General features: G+C 40.7%; 1 protein-coding gene across 1 annotated transcript in view; it reads left to right on the top strand.

Moving 5' to 3' along the window:
- Positions 1–20,400, top strand: part of C14H13orf42 (chromosome 14 C13orf42 homolog) — a 29,420-nt gene extending 9,020 nt beyond the window's left edge. The window contains exons 2-4 of the mRNA XM_054446926.2: positions 14,461–14,608; positions 16,965–17,205; positions 18,190–20,400. Coding sequence (XP_054302901.2) covers positions 14,461–14,608; positions 16,965–17,205; positions 18,190–18,364 — 564 coding nt within the window. The 3' untranslated portion in view covers positions 18,365–20,400. The remainder of the gene's footprint in view (positions 1–14,460; positions 14,609–16,964; positions 17,206–18,189) is intronic.
- Positions 20,401–21,274: the final 874 nt, after the last annotated feature.

The raw sequence follows: 21,274 nt of genomic DNA, 5'->3' as shown, positions 1-21,274 counted from the left end.
ACACCATTGATAATTATTTTTCAGATCTGTTCAGAATTTCTGCAAACACAGTGATATTAAAATGCAGGTTTTCTGTGAGCATCAGTTACTGGCAGGGGCTAGGGAGCTGTCTCTATCACTTGGCCAGTGTCTGGTTTACATAGTTGAAAGGCAGTAAAAATTCAATATGAACTGCAAAAAATTTCCTATTATGCTTGGCAGAGTTCTCCGCAAGATGGCAGACAGTATAATAATGATTGATAACTGTGCATATGATTCCTGCAGTCCCTCTCAGTCAAGCCGCAAGACATGTAATTATATTCGTAATCTATCCTCTGAGCACAAGCTGTTTGCTCTGCCTAGAAACAATACTTCCTCCTCCCTTTATTGTCTCCCCCATACCACCTTGTTCACCTGGCTAACTTCTTGTCCTTTGAGACAGCAGAGACAGCACTTCCTGGAAGCCTTTTCTCACATCCACAATTCAACACAATGGATTTCCCTCCTTCCTACGTCTGAGCCTTGTTTCAGCACTCAGCACACTGTAATTGTCTGTTCTTTTGCTTATCTATGCCACTAACTGTGAGCTCATTGAGCAGAGGCATTATATCTTATTTATCTTTTTAACTCCGACCTCTAGCATGGTTTTAGGCACATGGTAGATGCTCAGTAAACCAATTACCTGAGAAACTCCAATTGCAATTTAAGAAGGAAACTGTTAGAAACTTTGATGGAAGATCTGGAAAAGTCATAGGTGTGTGGTTTTGATGCCTTTTCTTTTTTTTAGTGGAATATAATATAGTTTGAGTATATTCATGTGGAATCATATCCTAATAATTAAAATAGCCATTATGTAATTGATTAGAGCCCACCATCAAAAACACATGCTATACATTTTTTTCTGATAATAAAGTTATATTTGCTTATAAGATGAAATTCATAACACACAGAAAAGTATAGGGAAGAAAATAAAAATATCTTAGAATCCTACCATCTAAATAGAGGTACTCACTATATAATTTTTAGGTATATTTTCTTTTAGTCATATTTTCCTGTGTATTTGCACATATGTGCATTGAGGTTGTAAGATAAAATGAAGAATGCCTAGCAAAAATTAGAATTTTTTAGTATAAGGATGTCCCATGTAATATTTGGCATGTATTTATATGAAAAATTATTCATTGTTTGTCTGAAATTAGACTTCAACTGCCATGCTTTATTTTAATTTGTTAAACCTGGCAAACCTAATGTCCATATATGTATAAATGTACTAAATTTGGTTCATACCATATATACATCTTTGTATTCTCTTCTCAGTTAATGTTATATATTGTGAGTTCTTTGCCATCTCATTAACTACTTTTTGAAAACAAAAGCTTAAAAGGCAAATTGAACAACTCACCTTCTTTAAACAATTGCTAAACGTTATAAATAAACACATTTTACTCTATGTCTATAAGGCATTTTTTAGCAGAGGTTCCTGAAGTGTGATTAATGGGTTGAAGGCCAAAGGTCATTATTTTTTAGGGATTCTTTTACATATTACTTTCCAGAAACATTTTACCAATTTATGCTTTTCATCGACAGTGGGTTTCTAATAAGCTCTTCTATGTGCATTTTATCAGCATCAGGTACTGTCATTAATTTTAAAAGTTTGCCAATTTGATAGATAAGTTGCAGTATCTTAAGGTACTTTTATTATTGCTTGCATAATGACCTTTGCAAAGGGTCATTGAAGAATGACCTTTTTTATCATCATAAAAATGCATACTTCTTATTTAGTGGATTGTTCATTCATGTCTTCATACATTTTCTTTTGGCTGTATTAAAGTTTTGTTATTTATTTGTAGGGACACTTCTTATATTTTGTTATTTACAGGGATTTTTGAGGATATTCATGCATTGTCTTCCATATATGCTAAAATATTTTCTCCAAGTTATTATACATGTTTTCATTTATTTGACGTTTTCTGATGTGCAGATACTACTTATTTTTGTGTCTTCAATTTTCGTCTGTAATTTCTTCGATTGCTTTCATGCTTAGAAAGTCCTTCCATGTTCCAAGGTCAATTGCATATTTGCCATATTATCCTTTTTTTAATAGTTCCGTTTTTCTTTTTTTTTTTTAAACCAATCCCTTTGTCTATCAGCAATTTATTTGGATATGTAGTAGGAACTGAGATCACAACTTGAATTTTCCGGAATAGCAAAGTTTTCCAACACTATTTATTGACAACTGGCATGTATATAAGGGTGTACATTCCTTCTCTTAGTGGATTGTGACATTTCACTTACTGTATGTGAAGATTTTACACTATGCTTTAAGTCTGTTAATTCAGTTCTATCAGTTAGGCTTCTAACAGTTTGATATATATGAGCAACATTTTATTAACTTAGTGTTTTGTTAAAGCCAAATGATCATTTACATGACATATAAGACCAGGAGTTACAAGGGGCTGACAAAATAAGTAATGGCTTTAAGATTATGAAGCTGGGCCAGGTGAGGTGGCTCATCCCTATAATCCCAGCACTTTGGGAAACTGAGGTAGGAGGATTGCTTGAGGCCAGGAGTTCGAGGCCACTGTGAATGATGGTCACGGCACTGCACTCCAGCCTGAGTGACAGAGAGATATTCTGCCTCTAAACAAACAAAAACAAACATTATAAAGCTGGGGAAAAAGTAAGCCTAAAACTGTTAGTTGGATCCAGTGAGTCTACAACCTCTGTTACCAGAAACAAAAGATACGCAGCTTTTCTCCCAAAACTATTTTAATATTTGGTTATAATAGATAATACCATGGTTTAGTTATACTAGAGTTTCTGACAAACTTCTTATTTTTATCTCTTTGTGATAATTTTCTCAGCTCAATTATCTATTTCACTGATTTTTTCTTCAGCCCTGGCAAGTTGACTAGCTCATCTATTGAAAATTTGTATGTGGCTATGTGTGCCTATGTATTTAAATTTCAGTGATGATACTTTTTTCTAAGTTTTTTTCTTCTTAGTCTACAGTTCTTGTTTCATAAACTCCCATTCTTTTTCCATAAAACCCTATTCAATTATGAGCATATGTTTCCTTGGGTGCTGTAGTATAAAAGAAATAGATAAGTATCACTTTTGACTTGGTCCTGTACCTCCATCCCAAGGATAGCAAAAGGCAAAAAAGATGCACTAGATGGAACTTTTAAGGTTTAAAACCAGAAAAACCTTATTTGGTAATATTAAATTGCTTGTGGGTAAATTTGACTTGTTTTGCATTTAATTTCATCCAGTTGAATGATCCAAGTGTAAAATGACCTTCTCAATCAGGACCAATTCCACATTTTACCCTGGAAATTTCATCACCAATATTGACATTCAGATACCTAGGTATGATTATCCCAAGAAAGTATTATTAGTACTTCACAGAAATCGACAGTAGAGTTCCTAAACTTTGCCAAATTAAGTCCCAAAGTATAAACTAGCAACATATGAATTGGTTGGAAAATATAATTAGGTAATGGCATGTATATAATGGTGTACCTTCCTTCACTCAACAAATAGTTATTTCAGTGCATCAGGCACTGAAATAGATGCTTGATGTTCATACATAAAGACAATATGTTTGCCCTAATGCAGCCCATAGCCTGAGGCAGCAACTCTCAGTGTCATTGTTTGAGCCACACTGGTGTGTCGAGGTGCCTTGGATGAGAAAGAGGTGGAATTACAACCAGAACGTTGGGAGTTGTGAATATCCTACAACCTGTCTCATATATGCAGCAGCTGGCAGTGTGCATTTATCAATAGGGGTATGTCATATTTGTGAGTGTTATTTGCCAAAGTCATCTCACAGAAGAGGTTGAGGATCATTGGTCCAGTGTGAATTAATACAGTGTGCGATGTGGATCTATCCAATGAGATAGAAAATGAGCATAGAAAAGACGTGCGTGGGTCTGTCTGCGGCAATTGGTGAAAGCGTCAGAGAGGAGATGACACATGAGCTGACCCTCTGAGGAGATGAGGGGAATTGCCCAGTAGAAGAGGTGAGAGGGGGCTGGATGCTTAGCAGTGGTCTCCTTGGTATTGGCTGGGTTCTCCTTTCTGACACAATGTTGCTGTTTACAACTGGAAGTTTATTTTGTAGAATTTAGATCTCCTGCAGAAAAATACTGACAGAGCCCAGAAGAAAATGAACAGACTGGAGAAGGGAGGATCTCAGGTACCCAGAGGGTGGTGAAGTCAAGCAGGATGGCAAACTGATATGAAATGCAAAAAAAATAAATAATGTAAAATTAGAAACTACCCTCAAGGAATTAGAAATTGAAATGAGAAATACAAAGGAGTTTTGTTTGGAAAGTGCAAAGGATTCCATCTGAGAAAAGTAATCCGAGGCTCAGGCCTGGGGTGGGGAGATGGAGCAGGAAAGACACGGAAAATGATAACCCTAAGGCCATGGAGGGCTAAATGTGAAAGGCAAACTGGAATGGAGCTGGCAATGAGATACAGAGGCTCTTAGAGAAAGCTTTGTCTCCCTGGGCTACTTCAGGGCTGATGCCAAAGGGACATGGACCCTGTGAAACTCAGCCGGAAAGGTGTAGCAGGAAACAGCCTGCATTACATTTGGCATTTCCAAAGACCAAAAGGTCTGGGCTAGGGAAAAAAAAAAATCAAGATTGAGAGGGAAGCAATCCACTTTCGCTTGGAGTTGTGAGTTCAGGGAGGGAAGACTTTTGGGTTTCACCTAGGGGTGTTGATGACTGAAGTCTCATTTTGCACAACCACCTCTTTGTAAAGTAGATTTTCCTGTGACAACAGCCTGAGCCCTGAAGGAATCACTGCGGGAATGTCATAGTGTAGGTTAGAAAGCCCCATGGAAATTGTGAGAAGGCAGAAAAAGCTGAGCTCAGCATGAGTTCAATCCAGGAATAGAAAAGGCTGAGCCCCTGACTGGTAGTTTAGACTTGGTACTTAGAAAATCATCGTAGAATCCATTTGGTGACCTTTAAAAGTATAATTTATAAAAGGAAAATAGAAGCTCTATTAACCAGACCCTACTTAACTAACTTGCCAGATTACTTGATGCTCACCATTCTCTCATTAAGACACCCAGAGCAAGCTGGGTATTTATAAATGGAAGCCTATCTCTAACTATAGTATTACAGACAAAATACAAAATGACATATGACAAGACTTTTCATTGCCGCACTAATAGCAAAAGATTGCAAACTACCCAAAGATCTATCAATAGGGGATTGTCATTTGCATCTATGCATGTCTGTATAATGGAGAACTATGCAGCTATTAAAAGGGATGAGGAGGATCTCTATTTACTGCTATAGAGTGATCCTCAGGATACATTGAGTGAAGAAAGCAATACTCATAGGTGTACGTGGGATGCTCCTTTTTGTTTTTTTAAAAAGCAGTAAATACAAATTTGCTTGCTTGTATTTTCGAAGAAATGATAGAAAGATAAACAAAATACTAAAGCAAAGATAGAGGAAATGAGGAGAAGGGACTGACATGAAAGCAAGCCCTCTCTTGAATGTTATAGTTTTGGTTTTGGAGCCATGCATATTATTTACATAGTTTTAAAATATTAAAGCAAAAAGAAAAAAGCAATCCTTAAACATGAAACTCAACTGAAGCATAGGAATCTAACAAATTACCAAGCCAAAAGCATAATCACACAGAAAAGCATTATTTCAAGAGACTTCAAAACAGAATTTTGGTTTATACAGTCTAAGGACAAAACACACACACACATGCAGATGCACACACACATCTTAAACTGCATTCAGTGGGCTTACTACTGGAATGTTGATGTTACTATTTTGAAATGATTATATATAGTAGGGTAAAATAAATAAATAATCTTGTTAATGTTGCATGGAACCAAGATATTCAGTTTAATAGAGATACAAATATGAACTAAAGAAGTTAAGTATGAAACCTCTACTATTCAATCTGAATTAGAGAGGCTGTCAGTTTCTGCTCAGGATGTGGAGAGCAGGAAAGAATGTCACTCTCAACCTTACAAGGCCATGGAGAAGGCCACATCCCCAGGGACACAGCGCCTGCCTGAGACTGGGGCTTTATCAGAAAACAGTGAATGCCCTCTTGCCTCTCACGACCATCCTAACAAGCATCAGGTAGAAACTGACAGTGGAATACTGCTAACAGAGGGGCAAAAGTGAGGAGGGAAACCCTCTCTTTAGGAAAGCAGAAAGGAAAGACCTAAAGCTGAGGATGCAGCAGACATTGAGGACAAACCCTCTGGAAAATTAGCCTGTACTTTAAACACAAGGTATTTCTAGAGTGATTTAAAATCTGTGATGTACTTCGAGTAACCATAGCAACAACAGGCCAGTCTCAGCTAAAATCTTATCTAGATTGACTCAAAACCAAACTAAAGGCCTAGCCAAAGGAAAGACCATTTGCAGGCATAAAAACCTCAGTGTCTACTGACCTACTTAAAATGCCTGGCTTTCAACAAAAAATTATGAATTATGTGAAAAAGCAAGAAAAGAACAATGCAGTACCAAGCAACAAAGCAACTGATAGAACCAGACTCAGATATGACACGAACATTGGAACTATCATACAGGAAAATTTTAAAAAATTATAATTAATATGTTAAAAGCCCTAATGGAACAGGTGGAAAACACACAAGATCAGATGGATAATTCCAGCAGAAAGATGGAAACCGTAAGAAAGAACCGAATGAAAAGACCAGAAATGAGCAGCATAGAACAGAGATGAAGAATGCCTTTGCTGGGCTCATCAGTAGACTTGATACAGCTATGGAAAAAATCAGCAGACTTGAAGATGGGTCCAAAGAGATGACCAAAACTAACACAAAAAGAAGATATAGTTTAAAAAAAAACCAAATAAGTAAATAAATAAAAAGCAGAGCATCCAAGAACTATGGGACAACATCAAGGGGTCTAATATAAGTGTAGTTGGAATCCCAGAGAAGAAGAAGGAGAGAAGGGTGTATGAGTAATATTTGAGGGAACAATGGCTGAGATTTTCCGCCAAATTAATGACATATACTAAATCACAGATCTAAGAAGTTAAGAAGACACCAAGCAGGATCAGTAACAACAACAACAGCAACAACAGTGATAAAACCTACATATATCATAATAAAATTGCTAAAAAGACAAAGAGAAAAATGACACATTACACAGCATAGCGAAGATAAAAATTACAATAAATTTCTCATCAGAGATGATGCAAGCCAGGAAACAATGGAGTTGTATTAGTCTGTTCTCACACTGCTAATGAAGACATACCTAAGACTAGGTAATTTGTAAAAGAAAGAGGTTTAATGGACTCACAGTTCCACATGGCTGACGAGGCTTCACAATCATGGCAGAAGGCAAAGGAGAAACAAAGGCACATCTTACATGACAGCAAGCAAGAGAGCATGTGCAGGGGAACTCCCTTTTATAAAACCATCAGATCTCAAGAGACTCACTATCATGAAAACAGCACGGGAAAGACACACCCCCATGATTCCATTATCTCCCACAGGGTCCTTCCCATGACACATGGGAATTATGGGAGCTACAATTCAAGATGAGATTTGGGTGGGGACACAGCCAAACCATATTAGAAGTGGTATCTTTAAAGTGCTGAAAGAAAGAAAAATAATACTTATCAACAGAGTTCTATGCCCAGTGGAAATATCTTTTAAAACATGAAAGCAAAAGAAATATTTGTTAGACAAGCAAAAACTGTGAGAATTCATTTTTCAGCAGACCTGTAGTACAATAAATATTAAGGATACTTTTTGAAGAGTAAATGTGGTACCAGATAGAAACTTAGATCCACACAAAGAGGTGAGGAGGACTGGAAAAAGGTAAAAATACAGTTTGTGGGTTTAAAACATTTTAAAATTCTCTAAATTATAACTAATTGTCTAAAGCAAAGAGGGTAGCAATATATTGTGTGTTTACAGCATAATTAAAAGTGAAATGTACTGTAGCAATAATACAAAGTGTGGGAAGAGGAACTGTGAACACACCGTTTTAATTTGAGTTGCAAATATCAGTATGAACTCAAGATTTTTTTATTTCTAAAAAATTAGTATTTCCTCGTTTATTGCACTGAAAAGGCCTAGAAGTAATGACAACCCTGTAGCAATAAAATCCCTAACATGTATATTGTGCTGTCTAAATGCCACTTCCAACTAAAAATTAAGTTTTTTTTGGAGAAGTAACAGAATCCAGGTCTGGAGTAGAAAATGTACAAGATGAATATTGGGCATTTGTTATGTCTAAAAGTTCAGAGGTTCTCAAAGATACCAGGATTGTGTCAAAGAGACTCAGGATCCACCATGAAAGAGTTCTTGCTGTCAAAATACAGGACAGTGTGAGCATCAAAAAGGATAATTACAACGGATGAAAAGACATCAAATATGTTAAAAATACATGAATTTTAAATAATACCCCCCCCAAACAAGCAAGTGAACCTTATTGGTTACCTCGAAAACTTTCTAGGGTATCAATTTATTATAATGGAAAAAAAGAGCGAGTATTCTGCCATTCCTAAACAGACTATGTGGTTGATGAGGGAAAGTTATTCATACCAAAAGCACAGTTAATAAATGCAGGAAGGTTGAAGAAGTGGAAAAGCAACATTTTGCAACTAGTAGTAAAATAATGAATCTGGACCATGATTACTAAAAGCATTAAGTAAAAGGTAGATGGCAAATTTCCTAGTAGATGGATCAAGCCAACATCACATAAACCCCCAATCGATGTCAACATTGCATGAAACAGGAAAATATGCACTGTGTGCCTCCTGGTGTGTGATACACAGCACCTTATTATTAAAAAAATTAAATCTGAATTAAATTAAACCTTTAAATCTGAACTTTGCAATTCAGTAGCCACCAGTCACATGTGGCTATTTAAATTTAAGTTTAAGAATTAAAAGTTCAGTTCCTCAATCACGGTAGCCACTTTTCAAGTACTCAGTAGTCACACCTGGCTAGTGGTTACCATATTGGACAGTGCAGATGTAGAACATTCCCAGCACTACAGAAAGTCCTACTGGACAGCCCTGCTCCAGATCTGAGGACCAGTTATAGGGAATTTGAGGAAGAGAGAAACATGTGAACCAATACCCAGAAGAGGGAGTCAGTCAAATCTAGAATGTGAGAAAGTCTATAGAACAAGAGATGCAGATTCTTCAATTAAATGACCTGCATAAATCATTAAAGAGACTTAAACAGGTAGCAACTAAATGTGGACCTTGTTTGGATCCTAACTTGAACAAACCAACTTGCACAAGACATTTTTGAGTCAGTCAAGAAAAATAGAACATAAACTAGGTACTTGCTGATACTAAGAAATTATCAGTTTTGTTGAGTATGATAATATTGTGGATAATGTTGCTGAAAACTCTTATCTGTTAAAGATACATTTTGAAGTATTTATGAGTAAAATTATCTTTTTTTAGGATTAGCTTTCAGAAAAAAAAGTGAGAAGTCGATGAACAAAAATGGCAGAAAGGTGATGGTTGTTGCTGATGATGAGTATATGGGGTTCACGGTTCTATTTTCTATAGTTTTTGTATTGAAAATTTTTTTATAATAAAACATTTTTAAAACTAGGATATGCCTATGTACTTCTCAGCTTCACAAGTTGAATGACTTGCTTATTAAAATTAAGTTATATTTGTTCCCAAACTGGTTTATATAATTTGGACTTATTATAATTTATAATCATGTATTTTAATTAAATATGATAATATATGAATGATAAAATATAATTTCTTTTATGGAAACTAAGTTGAGTGTTTTAGAAAGATTCACTAATAGAGAGTTGCTTTTTAAAAAGCAACAAAATGAGGTTTGGACAAAGCAAATGTGACAGATTTGAAAAAAAATTATAAATTATAAAGAGCTAGAAGGATTTTACACTCAAGTTTTTTTCTCAGGTGCCTAGATCACTTTAAATAAACCAAATCCAGAAATTTTAGATGAGATATTGTGGATAAGATTTAGGTGAAAACAAATGAATAATTCAAATGAATAAATCCTATTCAAAAGATTGGTGATCAAAAAACATGGATTAAAGTGAAGAATTTAGGAAAATGTTATGCATATTTACAGTAACTTGATAATAAAATGCAGCTTATTGCAGGTGGTAACAGACTTGGGGGAGGTGGCACAACTTGTGGTTTATATGATAAAGGACCAGGTAATTTATTCCCCAACTAGGGACACGTTGGAGAGTGAAAAGAGGTACTATGCATAATCCCACTGGGATAACAGGCATAAGCTGGGATAATTCCTGAGCACACCAGGATGTTTTGTCCCCTGGACAATAAGAGATAAGATCAGAATCCCAAGCCGTTTTTAACACATTAGAGCAGCAGCTGTTTCTAGCCAGAATGAAGTCTGGCAGGGATGAATGACAAACATTAATTCAGGAAGCAAAAAAACTGCATGAATACAAGCAGAGGAAATGTCTGCCCAGGAGGTGGCTTAGGTAAAGTTTGGGAATGGGAAAGTGCGCCCCTGTGGGTGAGATGTTCTCATACTTTGGGCCAATAGGAGACAGCAGCAGGGGATGGATGGAGTCCCGTTACCTGGGCCTCTCTGTGTGCTAAGCCATAGTAAGGACACAAAGACATGAGGAGTCTGGGCTCCTTAAACCAGAGTTTTGTTCTCATCCCTCAGTGACCTGTATCCTGTCCCCTTGTGTCATGTCCCCTGTGTTCTTGTCATCATGGAGACACTCCTGTCTGCTCTTGCAAACCCAGGGAGTATAACCAGGATTTGAGGTTTTCCACTCTAAACCAGTCATTGAGGTGGAGATCGTGGGCCCCTTTGCAGTCTCCCCTATGTTCGGGTCCCTGTAGAGTGATGATTCAGCCACTGTGTATTAGAATCACTTAATTGTCTAAATTAATTGGTTTAGGAAAAGGTCAGGCATAGATATTCTTTAAAAGCACCCCAGGAGAGTCTAACAACCACTGGGATTAGGTACCACTGTTACAGAGTCACCCTGACACTGATGGGGGATAGCATTATCACTCTCAGGACTGGGATCTCAGACTGGGTCAAGGGGCAGGGAAAGCAGGCGGAGAAGGCAGGTAGGGCTAAGTAGGAGAATAAAGCAATTTGTTTATTCACTTACATTTGTTTATGCCCCTGCCTTATCCCATGAAGGATTTGGGGCAAGGCAGTGGGGGACTAATGAAGATAATCAGACAAGTGGAGGAAAGCCCTCTTTTGTGATGAGAGTTAGTCACACAGGCACATATGGGTCAGCCACAAATAATGTCACCAGTGTGCCACCACTGGCTCACTCCCCAGCCACAGCAGGATCCAAAAGATCTTTCAACAGAAACGAGTTTTATAATGACCATGGATTGACTGGGCCAGCAGAGCCCAGGAAGTGGGACCTGGAGGAACAGGCTCTTCAGTGTCAGCCAAGGAGCTCACTTGTCAGTGTTTCAGAGTGATCCTGGGATGGTAATTGCTGCTGAGCTTAGCAGAAATGGCAAGGTATGGGAAAGTGACCCAAGTCTTGAATCCTAAAGCTGAAGTTTTGGAAATAGGCGACATGTTTGAATATTTGGAATCTCACCTCCATCAAAGGTGCAGCTGAAAGGGCTATTGTCCACTAGGTTGGATGACAGTTCAGTGGCTGAGGTGGTGATTTCTATGCTAGTGTTTTCTTTTTTTAGTTTATAAATGTTATCCTCAGAGGATAATACTTGAGGAGATACAGGAGATTCACAACAAGACAACATTCATGTTAAGCTAGCCAATGGCCGGATGCTTTCTTAGCCTTTAATAGCTAAGATACCAACATTGACTCTTTTCCTAACTCTTTAACAATTAACAGCAACTGACTCAGGCTGTTTTGAGCTGCTAGCCAAACCCTCCCTCCAGATACACTTAGGACTGAATCGCTTAAATCAATAATAGGGTAACCCAGATAAAGAGAATATGATGAACACAAGATTGAGACCTTTGCATTAAGCTAAACGCTGATGACAGTTGCCTTCTGAAGACTTGGAGATGTCCCCTCCATGTGGAGGTGGGTTTTGAGGTGCAAAACCACCGTGGACCTTGCATTACTATTAAATAATACCCATCCTTCCTCAGGGGTCAGGCTGGGTCAGCCAAAGAATGGCTTTGTCCATTCTTTGTTTCTCTCTTCTCCACTTCACCAAAAATCTCTAAAGTGATATCTGTCATCGTAGACTTAGGTTAGGTACTGAGACCCATGGGAACCTAGAGGATGGAAACTTAGCCCAGGAGAGGGGTAGGCTTCCTGGAGAAGGAGCAGTTCCAGCCAAGATTCAATGGATGAATTCAGAGTCAGCCAATGAGAACATCCAAAGCAAAGGAAACAGCAAGAGAAAATGCAGGGAGAATAAACAAGTGTGGACCTACCTCCAGGTGTGAGCCTTCTGTCACCTGCCTTCAAGAAGGATGCCTGGCAGCTGGGCCTGCTGCACTAAGAGACTGAGCCTCCTGGTTTTTTAGTCTCATCCCATGCCCAGCCCTTGTTGCACCTGGTGTCACCCAGTCTAGAGCGTCTCCACTTCCTGAAGGTTGAATTGTCCCTCTTCTCAGCTGCCACCCCACCCATGATGTTCTGGGACCTGGTCCTTCTGCTCCATCACATTGGTCACCTCTCCACCTGCTTTCCTACTGGCAGAAGCTTTTGGAAATTTCTCTTCCATGGATGGCCTTTCTCTTGTTCTCTTTGTTCTTGAGGTTTCTACTTTTCCTCTCCTCAGTTTCATTTTAAAAGAGAAAGGCCATTTGTGGAAGAGAGATTTCCAAAAGCTTCTGCCAGTCAGAAAGCAGGTGGAGAGGTGACCAGTGTGGTGGAGCAGAAGCACCAGGAGACACTGCTATAAAGATCCTACCCAAGACTGAGTAATTTATAAATAAAAGAGGTCTAATTGACTCACAGTTCCACATGGCTGGGGAGGCCTCAGGAAACTTACAATCATGGTGGAAGGTGAAGGGAGAGTAGGCAGCTTCTTCACAAGGCAGCAGGAGAGAGAGGGTGAGCAAAGGGGAGGTGCCACACTTTTAAACCATCAGACCTCACGAGAACTCACTCACTATCATGAGAACAGCAAGGAGGAAACTGCCCCCATGATCCAATCACCTCCCACCAGGTCTCTCCCTCGACATGTGGGGATTACAATTCAGGATGAGATCTGGGTAGGGACACAGAGCCAAATCATATCAAGGTGTATATTGTGGTCCTTCAACATCTTCCTCTAAGAAAGCTCTTAGAGCTTTCTTTTGATATTTTGCAAGTATAAAAGGAAAAAACCTCTCTATTTAAAAATGTTTCTTAGTAGTACAAAATGCATACACTTAATAAACATCTTGTACACATAGAGATGCTGTTTTCTTTCCTGACACACCAGTCTATAACTAAATCATATTCACTTTTAATACGATCCTATTTTCAGAACGCCCATATAAAATAAAATAACTCTACATTGAATCAAAATGCCCATGTTAACACATCTGTCCCTTTGTTTCTCTCCCCAAGTCCTCTTATTTCCTAAATTCCTGAGAGTTTTTTATTAGTACACATATTGATTTGGTCAGTTCTAGAGACCATGAGTTCTCCACTGAAACCCATCCTGGATCTTGAACTTCCATGATATCAGTCACTCATGACCGGACTGTTGTGAAGACCATGAAGGGAACCTGGAAAGAGCCTGGACCCTGGTTAGCTACTGAATAGATTCTTGAAACTTTCTATTTTATTAGTCCTTGTACTTTTCAAACAACCATACTAATTTTAATTTATCCCACGATTTGAGTGTAAATTTGGTTCCTTTAGAAACTGAAAACATCTTTATTTAAAAAAAATTTTATTTTTAATTTTTGTGGGTACGTAGTAGGTATATATTTATGGGGTACATGAGATGTTTTGAGACAGGCATGCAATGTGAAATAATCACACCATGGAAAACGCGGTATCCATCCCCTCAAGCATTTATCCTTTGTGTTTCAAAAAATCCAATTATACTCTTTCAGCTATTTTAAAATGTACAATTGAGTTATTATAGAAACTGACAACTCTTAGAGCATTTTCCACATATCTGGAGATCTATCATCTCTTTCCTGTGGTGAGCGTTTCACCACCTACTTAAGGAACTGTACAATCTCCTAATTTGGTGTTTATCAGCAAGGAACTAGGCTAAAAAAAGACTAATTATTTTGCCTAATGTCTGACAGCAAATCTGTGATGAAGAAAGATGTAGATCTTGTTGTCCTTTCACTCTCCCTTCTTGAGATAATTGGAAATCTATTGACCTATGGCAATTATGGACCTGGAGTATCTACCTTCCTTCCACAGGGCACTTATTCATAGTTACCTTTGAAACCTCACAAATTCCTAACCCCATGCGCATTTCGTTTTGGCAACATTTCACCTTTTTTGAGTCTCTGGCCTACTGGCTCAGGCAACTCTCTCTTCTCCCCTTCACCTCTTGCAGAAAGCAACCCCAAAGAAACACTCGCAATTCAGTGCCGACGTGGCCGAGGCCATTGCCTTCTTTGACTCCGTCATTGCAGAGCTGGATACAGAGAGACGGCCCCGGGCTGCCGAGGCCAGCCTGCCAAATGAAGATGTGGACTTTGACGGTGGGTGCCAGGAAGGCAGTGGGAAGATGATGGCTGAAGGCGGGTGGGCCTGTGATGCTGTGAGGATAGGCTGGGGGCTCTGGGGAAGACTTATAGGATAGACCATCAGGAATCCCACCTCCCTGATTAAAGGGAAGCCCTGCACCTCCAAGCTGGAGCCTGGCCCTGAGCCCATCCTCTGTGGGGATCTCTTACTTCAGTTTTCTCTGCTGCCACGGCTCTAGCCTGCCCCTTCAACACTCTGGTGCCATGTTTCGACAATGTTTTCCCTGTGGTCCACTTACCACGGCTGAGACAGGTGGGACTTTCCTAAGACTCCAGGAAGGACAGCAATAGGGAAATGATGAAGGAAGGAGAATCGATGAGGGGTGTCATTTAAAGGGTACACTTTCAGTTTTTTGAGATGAAAAAGTTCCAGAGATCGCTTGCAAAACAACGTAAATATACTAAACATGACCGAATGGCACACTTAAAAAATGGTGATGATGGTAAATTTTATGTTCTGTACGCTTCACCACAACTTAAAAAAAAGAAACGAAATGGACAAACTGTATTTGAGAATCCAGCTTCTGACCATACGTAGGCTAGGTAGTAGGGTGGTGCATAGGGCAGGAGGGGCCCACGGTGGCTGCCCAGACCCAGCCTGGACTGCTGGAGCTGGAGTGGGGTGAGGCCTGAGGTCATGCTTCCCTCCTCACCAAGGCGTGTCCTGGGGCACCCCTCCTGATGGAGAGCAAAGAATCCAAACACATTTATCAGTTGAGCACCCTTTACATTCCATCATGCGACTGTCAGAGAGTTTGTTTAATCTTTGACTTGCCCCCCCATGGTGTAAATTAATGATAGTTTTATTCAGGGGGCTCACTGGCCCCTTATGCTAAGGTCAAAGCTTTTGGTACCAATATTAAATAATTCATGAGTGTTTTCTCTAATGCTTGAAAGAAGCTTGTGATTTGTTGTCATTATTCTGGCCTTGATAGATGTGTATCTGTGAGATTTGGGGTTTCAAATTGGGTTCTTTGCAGTTTCACAGAAGGTTAACTCTGCTCCCCAAGCTTATTCTTATCCTCCTCCTCTCCCATGCAGCCCCTCCAGTCCCTGACAGACAGCAGCCCTGCCCCTGGGAGTGAGGGGGCCTTGGAAATTCAGGATATTGGTGAAAGGATGACAAAATCCACTAAGGATGCAAGGGTCATTTTCAGAGTTATAATTTTTAATAAAAATGAGTGTGACCAAGTCATTTTTATTAAGTTCATGAAATGGCCACTTTTCTCCTCTGATAACAAAGAAACATACCAAAGCATAAAGAAGAAAGTAAAAAATATGACCTGCAAAACTACCACCCAGAGATAATCACCACCGTTAACATTTGGGAATATGTCTTTTTGAGTGTGGTTTTAACACACACACACACTCTCTCACACACATACACTCACACACACACACTCTGACATACACACACACAAACTCACAGACTCATTTTAATTTTTTTGACATAAAACTAGGATGTCCTTTCATTTAACAATTTACAATACATCTTGGGCTACTTTCCAAGCCGATAAATATAGATCTGTGTCTTCATTTATTTTTTTATTTTTTTTTATTTTTGAGACAGAGTCTCGCTCCATCGCCCAGGCTGCAGTGCAGTGGCGCGATCTCAGCTCACTGCAAGCTCTGCCTCCTGGGTTCATGCCATTCTCCTGCTTCAGCCTCCCAAGTAGCTGGGACTACAGGCGCTCACCACCACGCCCGGCTGATTTTTTGTATTTTTCAGTAGAGACGGGGTTTCACCGTGTTAGCCAGGATGGTCTCAATCTCCTCACCTAGTGATCTGCACGCCTCAGCCTCCCAAAGTGCTGGGATTACAGGTGTGAGCCAGCGTGCCTGGCCTTTTTTTTTTTTTTTGAGACGGAGTCTCGCTCTGTCATCCAGGCTGGAGTGCAGTGGTACCGGCTCACTGCTACCTCTGCCTCCCCAGTAGCTGTGATTACAGGCGCCTGCCACCACGCCCGGCTAATTTTTCTATTTTTAATAGAGATGGGGTTTCACCATGTTGGCCAGGCTGGTCTCAACTCCTGGCCTCAGGTGATCCACCTGCCTCGAACTCCCAAAGTGCTGGGATTACAGGTGTGAGCCCCCGCACCCGGCCTGTGTCCTCATTTTAATGGACATATATTCCATTGCATTCCTCCTGCACCACAACTGCAGAGTCAAATCTGCTTTGCTTGGCTATTAGGAACATGGTTGCCTATAACCATTTCCTGTGAGTGTTCAGTCCAATCTGCCCTCTCCTTTGCCTTATGCGCCTCCCAATGGCAAGCCCTTCCTTCCCAGGTCACACGCTTTTCTCTTCCAGTGGCCACCAGCTCCAGGGAGCACAGCTTGCATTCTAACTGGATCCTGCGGGCGCCACGCAGACACTCTGAGGATATCACTGCCCACACTGTGCATACTGTAGACGGCCAGTTTCGAAGGAGCACCGAGTGCAGGACCGTGGGCACTCAGAGGAGACTCGAGAGGCACCCCATTTATTTGCCCAAGGCTGTGGAAGGGGCCTTCAACACCTGGAAATTTAAGCCCAAAGCCTGCAAACAAGAGTAAGTGCTTGGGCTAAATAGCATGACCAAGATGTTCTCGTGGCCTCCAGATGCTTGGGGTGATCCTTAAGGTGCCTCGAGCCCCATCTTACATGCCAAATATTATTAATATATATATTTGTTGTTGTTGGTGGTGGTAAGGTCTTAGTTTCAACATTTTTTTTTGGTTGTCTGCACTCTAGCCTGGCACAGTGCTGTTGCCTGCTCCTAACTTGCTTCTTCCTGGGTCTGCCTCCCTTTCTTTCTGGCCCACTTAGCCCATGCACTGTGCCATCCACCTTCATGGATTTCCCCCCAGTGCCATTGACGCATTGCGTGCTACAGACTTTTAATGAGTTTGAGGTTCAACAGAGCATAGCACCAAGAGGAAACCAACATCAAATGAATCAGATGCCCCTCTCTAAAATGCACTGGGCAGGCTCTGAGATGTAGAACTTCTTGCTGGCCAGGCCCCTCTTGGGCCATCTTACCACCATCTCCTCTGGCCTCTCTCCTTTTAGCTCCTCCCCCAGGCCTAGTTACCATCACTAACCGTCAAATTCTTGTTATTCACTCACTCAGAGCAGTAAGCTCTTTCTGGGTTTGGGCAACCCCGGCCATGCTGCAGGGCCTTGCCTGTCACAACGGAAAGGCCTGTCAAGCCTCATCAGCTGTCTTCCTTTGCTTCTACAAAAGCCACTAAACCCTGTTGGATTTAGGGGCTTTCTAGATAGCATTTCCCTCCCACAGTAACAGACCATGCACTGGACATATTAAAATCACAACCCAGCCCTCACCACCCATCCTTCCCCTTCAAGGCCAGGCCAAGGTCCAGCTGAGGTCCACCCATGACCCCCATGGCGACACCATTTGTTCCTCCCCAAGACCCAGGACTAGGGCAGCAATCTGAGGGTCTCCATGAGAATGGTGGTCATCAAGCATCCCTTCCCTCTGTGTGGCCGGCCAAGCCGAACTTAAACCTCCTGCCTCGGTCCTTCCTTCCAGCCTGGGGAGCCCCAGACAGATCCTTTTCAACTTCTCAGGAGAAGATATGGAGTGGGATGCAGAGCTTTTTGCGTTGGAGTCCCAGCTGTCTCCTGGGGAGAACTACTATGAGACAGAGAACCCCAAAGGACAGTGGCTGCTTCGAGAAAGACTTTGGGAGCGGACAGTGCCCTGACTCCATCTGGATTCCTTGACGTGTCTCAGGCTGGGTCCCTGAGAAGCTGTCTGCTTTCAGCGCAGCATGAGGTATTTGGTAGAGTTGAAAATCCAAATTGTAACACAGTCAACCCACTCAGCACACTGCCTGCTGGTGCCATGCTAGTGCCAAACAGACCTGTGGCTTCCCAGGATACAGGTCTCAGGACACTCTCAGAGCTTGAGTTTCTCTGCGTGGGCTGATGAGCAGGGACTTACAGCCTGGCTGGTCTTCAAGAGCTGAAGGAATGGAAGGTCTTGAGTGGAGTGTCTGGGCTCACTCCCCTGACCTCACCTGGCCTGGTCCTCATTCTCCACATGTCTGTCCAAGTGGCTGCTAGCAATGTGCTCAGTACCAGAAATGAACTCACCTGTAGATTTCTGGGCCAAAGCTTCAAAGAGGTAGCTCCTCTTTCTATGAGGCTCAGAGACACGCTGGATCTGCACTGAGGTTGCCTTCTTGTGTGCAGAATGCAGTTGAGAAAGCAGCTCCCTTTGCTCTCTTTTCAGAGTTTTTCAGAAACTCCTGCTTCATTAAGCTAAGATGAAGCTAATGCCCTGGCAATGGGGTGAGGGAAGAGGTATGTCACGAGCCTGCCTGGGGGCCACACTGTTTCCTCAGGCCCCAAAACTCAGCTCCCCTTCACCTAGGCAATTGACAAGAGAAGAAGGGAGATGGGGTGATTCTTTTTCTTTTTCTTCTAATTCTTACCCAGAAAAATCTTTTTAAATATCCACGGAACCAGTTTATGACAGGCCACGCCTTTCCCTTTCCCCAGTTAAGAGAACAATCAGAATCATTACGTTCTTTTGGTATAGAAAGGATTTCTGTATTTTAGGAACTATCTGAATCAGAATTACATTTAAAATATATTCTTTGTATTTCTAAATACTTTTTACATTTTTGCAATAGTTGTGCCCATTCAAGCTTGAGAACCACTGGTTTGGAGAATATACTGAACTTTATCCATTCTCACTTCTTTTTTTGGCATTTTCTTGTAAACCAGTTTGTGCGTGTATAGGGGCCTTTGGGCAGAATGAAGGGAGAGAGACAAAAAACAGAAAACAAAACAAAACAAAATCAAACCAATCATTCGAATTAAGCCAAGGATGTTCTAGGCTAAGGTCAGGCTAAGAACTGAACAGAGGCTTCCTTTCTGCCATGCCTGTGGGATGATATTCTTATTGTTCCATTTTTTAGGAAGAACCTTTTGTTTATGTGAACCTGATCATATGAATCTAAGAATATGTAACTCTTACAAATAAAAGACAGCTAGTAATTATATTGCATTCTTAGAAATTTTGTCTCAACATGTTTTCAGAATGAAACCATACTGGAAATGTTTTAATACTTCTCTTTATTATTTTTCGAGTGCCAATGTCAATGTTTGGAAGGTTTCTTTCATTTTGTTGCTTGTACTAACCCAGCTATAGCCAGAAGCTTGACTGGAAAATAAATGTTTAGGAGATTTGTTTTATAAACTGCATTAAAGCACTGCCATTTATCACCACAGATCTTTTCTTTTCCCTAAATGTGGCCTTGTTTGAAGCCTCATCTATAAAAGTTCATTGTTGGGGATAAACTCAGGATAAAGGTGTCTTTACTCTGCCTCTTATCAAACTACAGTTTATCATAGATCCACCCTGAAATTATGTGGTGAAAATACTGTGTACATTTTGTTTTTAAAGATAAGAAAAAATAAACATGACTAGAGGATGTTTGGAGTCCTGATTTTTTTTAAAAGCACTTATTGCTTATGGCTTATGAAGCTGTGCCATCTTATTTTGCTTTGTTTTGTGTGTTTTTTGTCTTTCACGAGACTATACACAGACAGCCTGAAAAATTCCATGATTGGGAAACAGAAGGTTGTCTTGTCTTTGGGGATCATTTTTAGGTGTTTGAAGTTGGAGATAAACCCAAGGATCTGGGCTCTGCCTGGGGAATCTTGAGATGGTGTCTGGTGGGGTTTGAGATAAATCAAATCTGAAACAATAAAAGTCAATTCAGAAAACCCAGTTGAGTTGACAGATTCTTTTCTTCCTTGGATTGGCCAGTTATTCGATGGAATCAAGCTGATCACTGGGGCTATGTTAGATCTCTGACTTTCCCAGGATTCTCAGTTTTGATACATGAAAATCTACCTATCCCTAGACAGAATGTCAAAAAGAGAAGATGTGCATCCCTGACATCTGGCTTGTTTTTTAGCCCCTGGTTTCTAGCTCCCGCTACAGACTGTCTTCTGCTTCATGGGGCAAGATGCATGGAGCTGCTAGTTCGATTTGAATCATGTGTACCCGGCCATGTGCCATGCAACTGAGAGCATGGCTGCCAAGACCGACCTTCCTGGTGCCCATTCTCAGACACAGAGCCCAAAGTGTCTCTAACAGGACACTGTTCCTCTCACCACTGATCGCCTTTGCATAGAGAATGAGTTTCCTGTTGCTGCTGTAATAAATTACCACAGACTTAAAGGCTTAAAACAATATATATTTATGCTTTTACAGTCTGGAAGTCAGAAGAACCAAAATCAGTTTCACCAGGTTAGGTCAAGATGTTGGCAGGGCTGTGTTCCTTCTGGAGGCATTAGAGGAGAATCCATTTCCTTGCTTTTTTCAGCTTTCAGGGGCTTCGTGCATTCCTTGGCTGGTGACCCCATCCTTGCATCACTCCAACCTGTTGATTCCATCATCACGTCTCCAGCTGCTCAGTCTGTGCTCCTGCTTCCCATTTATAAGGATTTTTTTTTTTTTTTTTGAGACAGAGTTTTGCTCTTGTTGCCCAGGCTGGAGCGCAATGGGCATGATCTTGGCTTACTGCAACCTCTGCCTCCTGGGTTCAAGCGATTCTCTTGCCTCAGCCTCCTGAGTAGCTGGGATTACAGGCATGTGC

This window comes from Pongo pygmaeus, chromosome 14, assembly GCF_028885625.2.
Source record: "Pongo pygmaeus isolate AG05252 chromosome 14, NHGRI_mPonPyg2-v2.0_pri, whole genome shotgun sequence".
NCBI lineage: Eukaryota > Metazoa > Chordata > Mammalia > Primates > Hominidae > Pongo > Pongo pygmaeus.
This window is presented reverse-complemented; position numbering and strand designations above follow the sequence as displayed.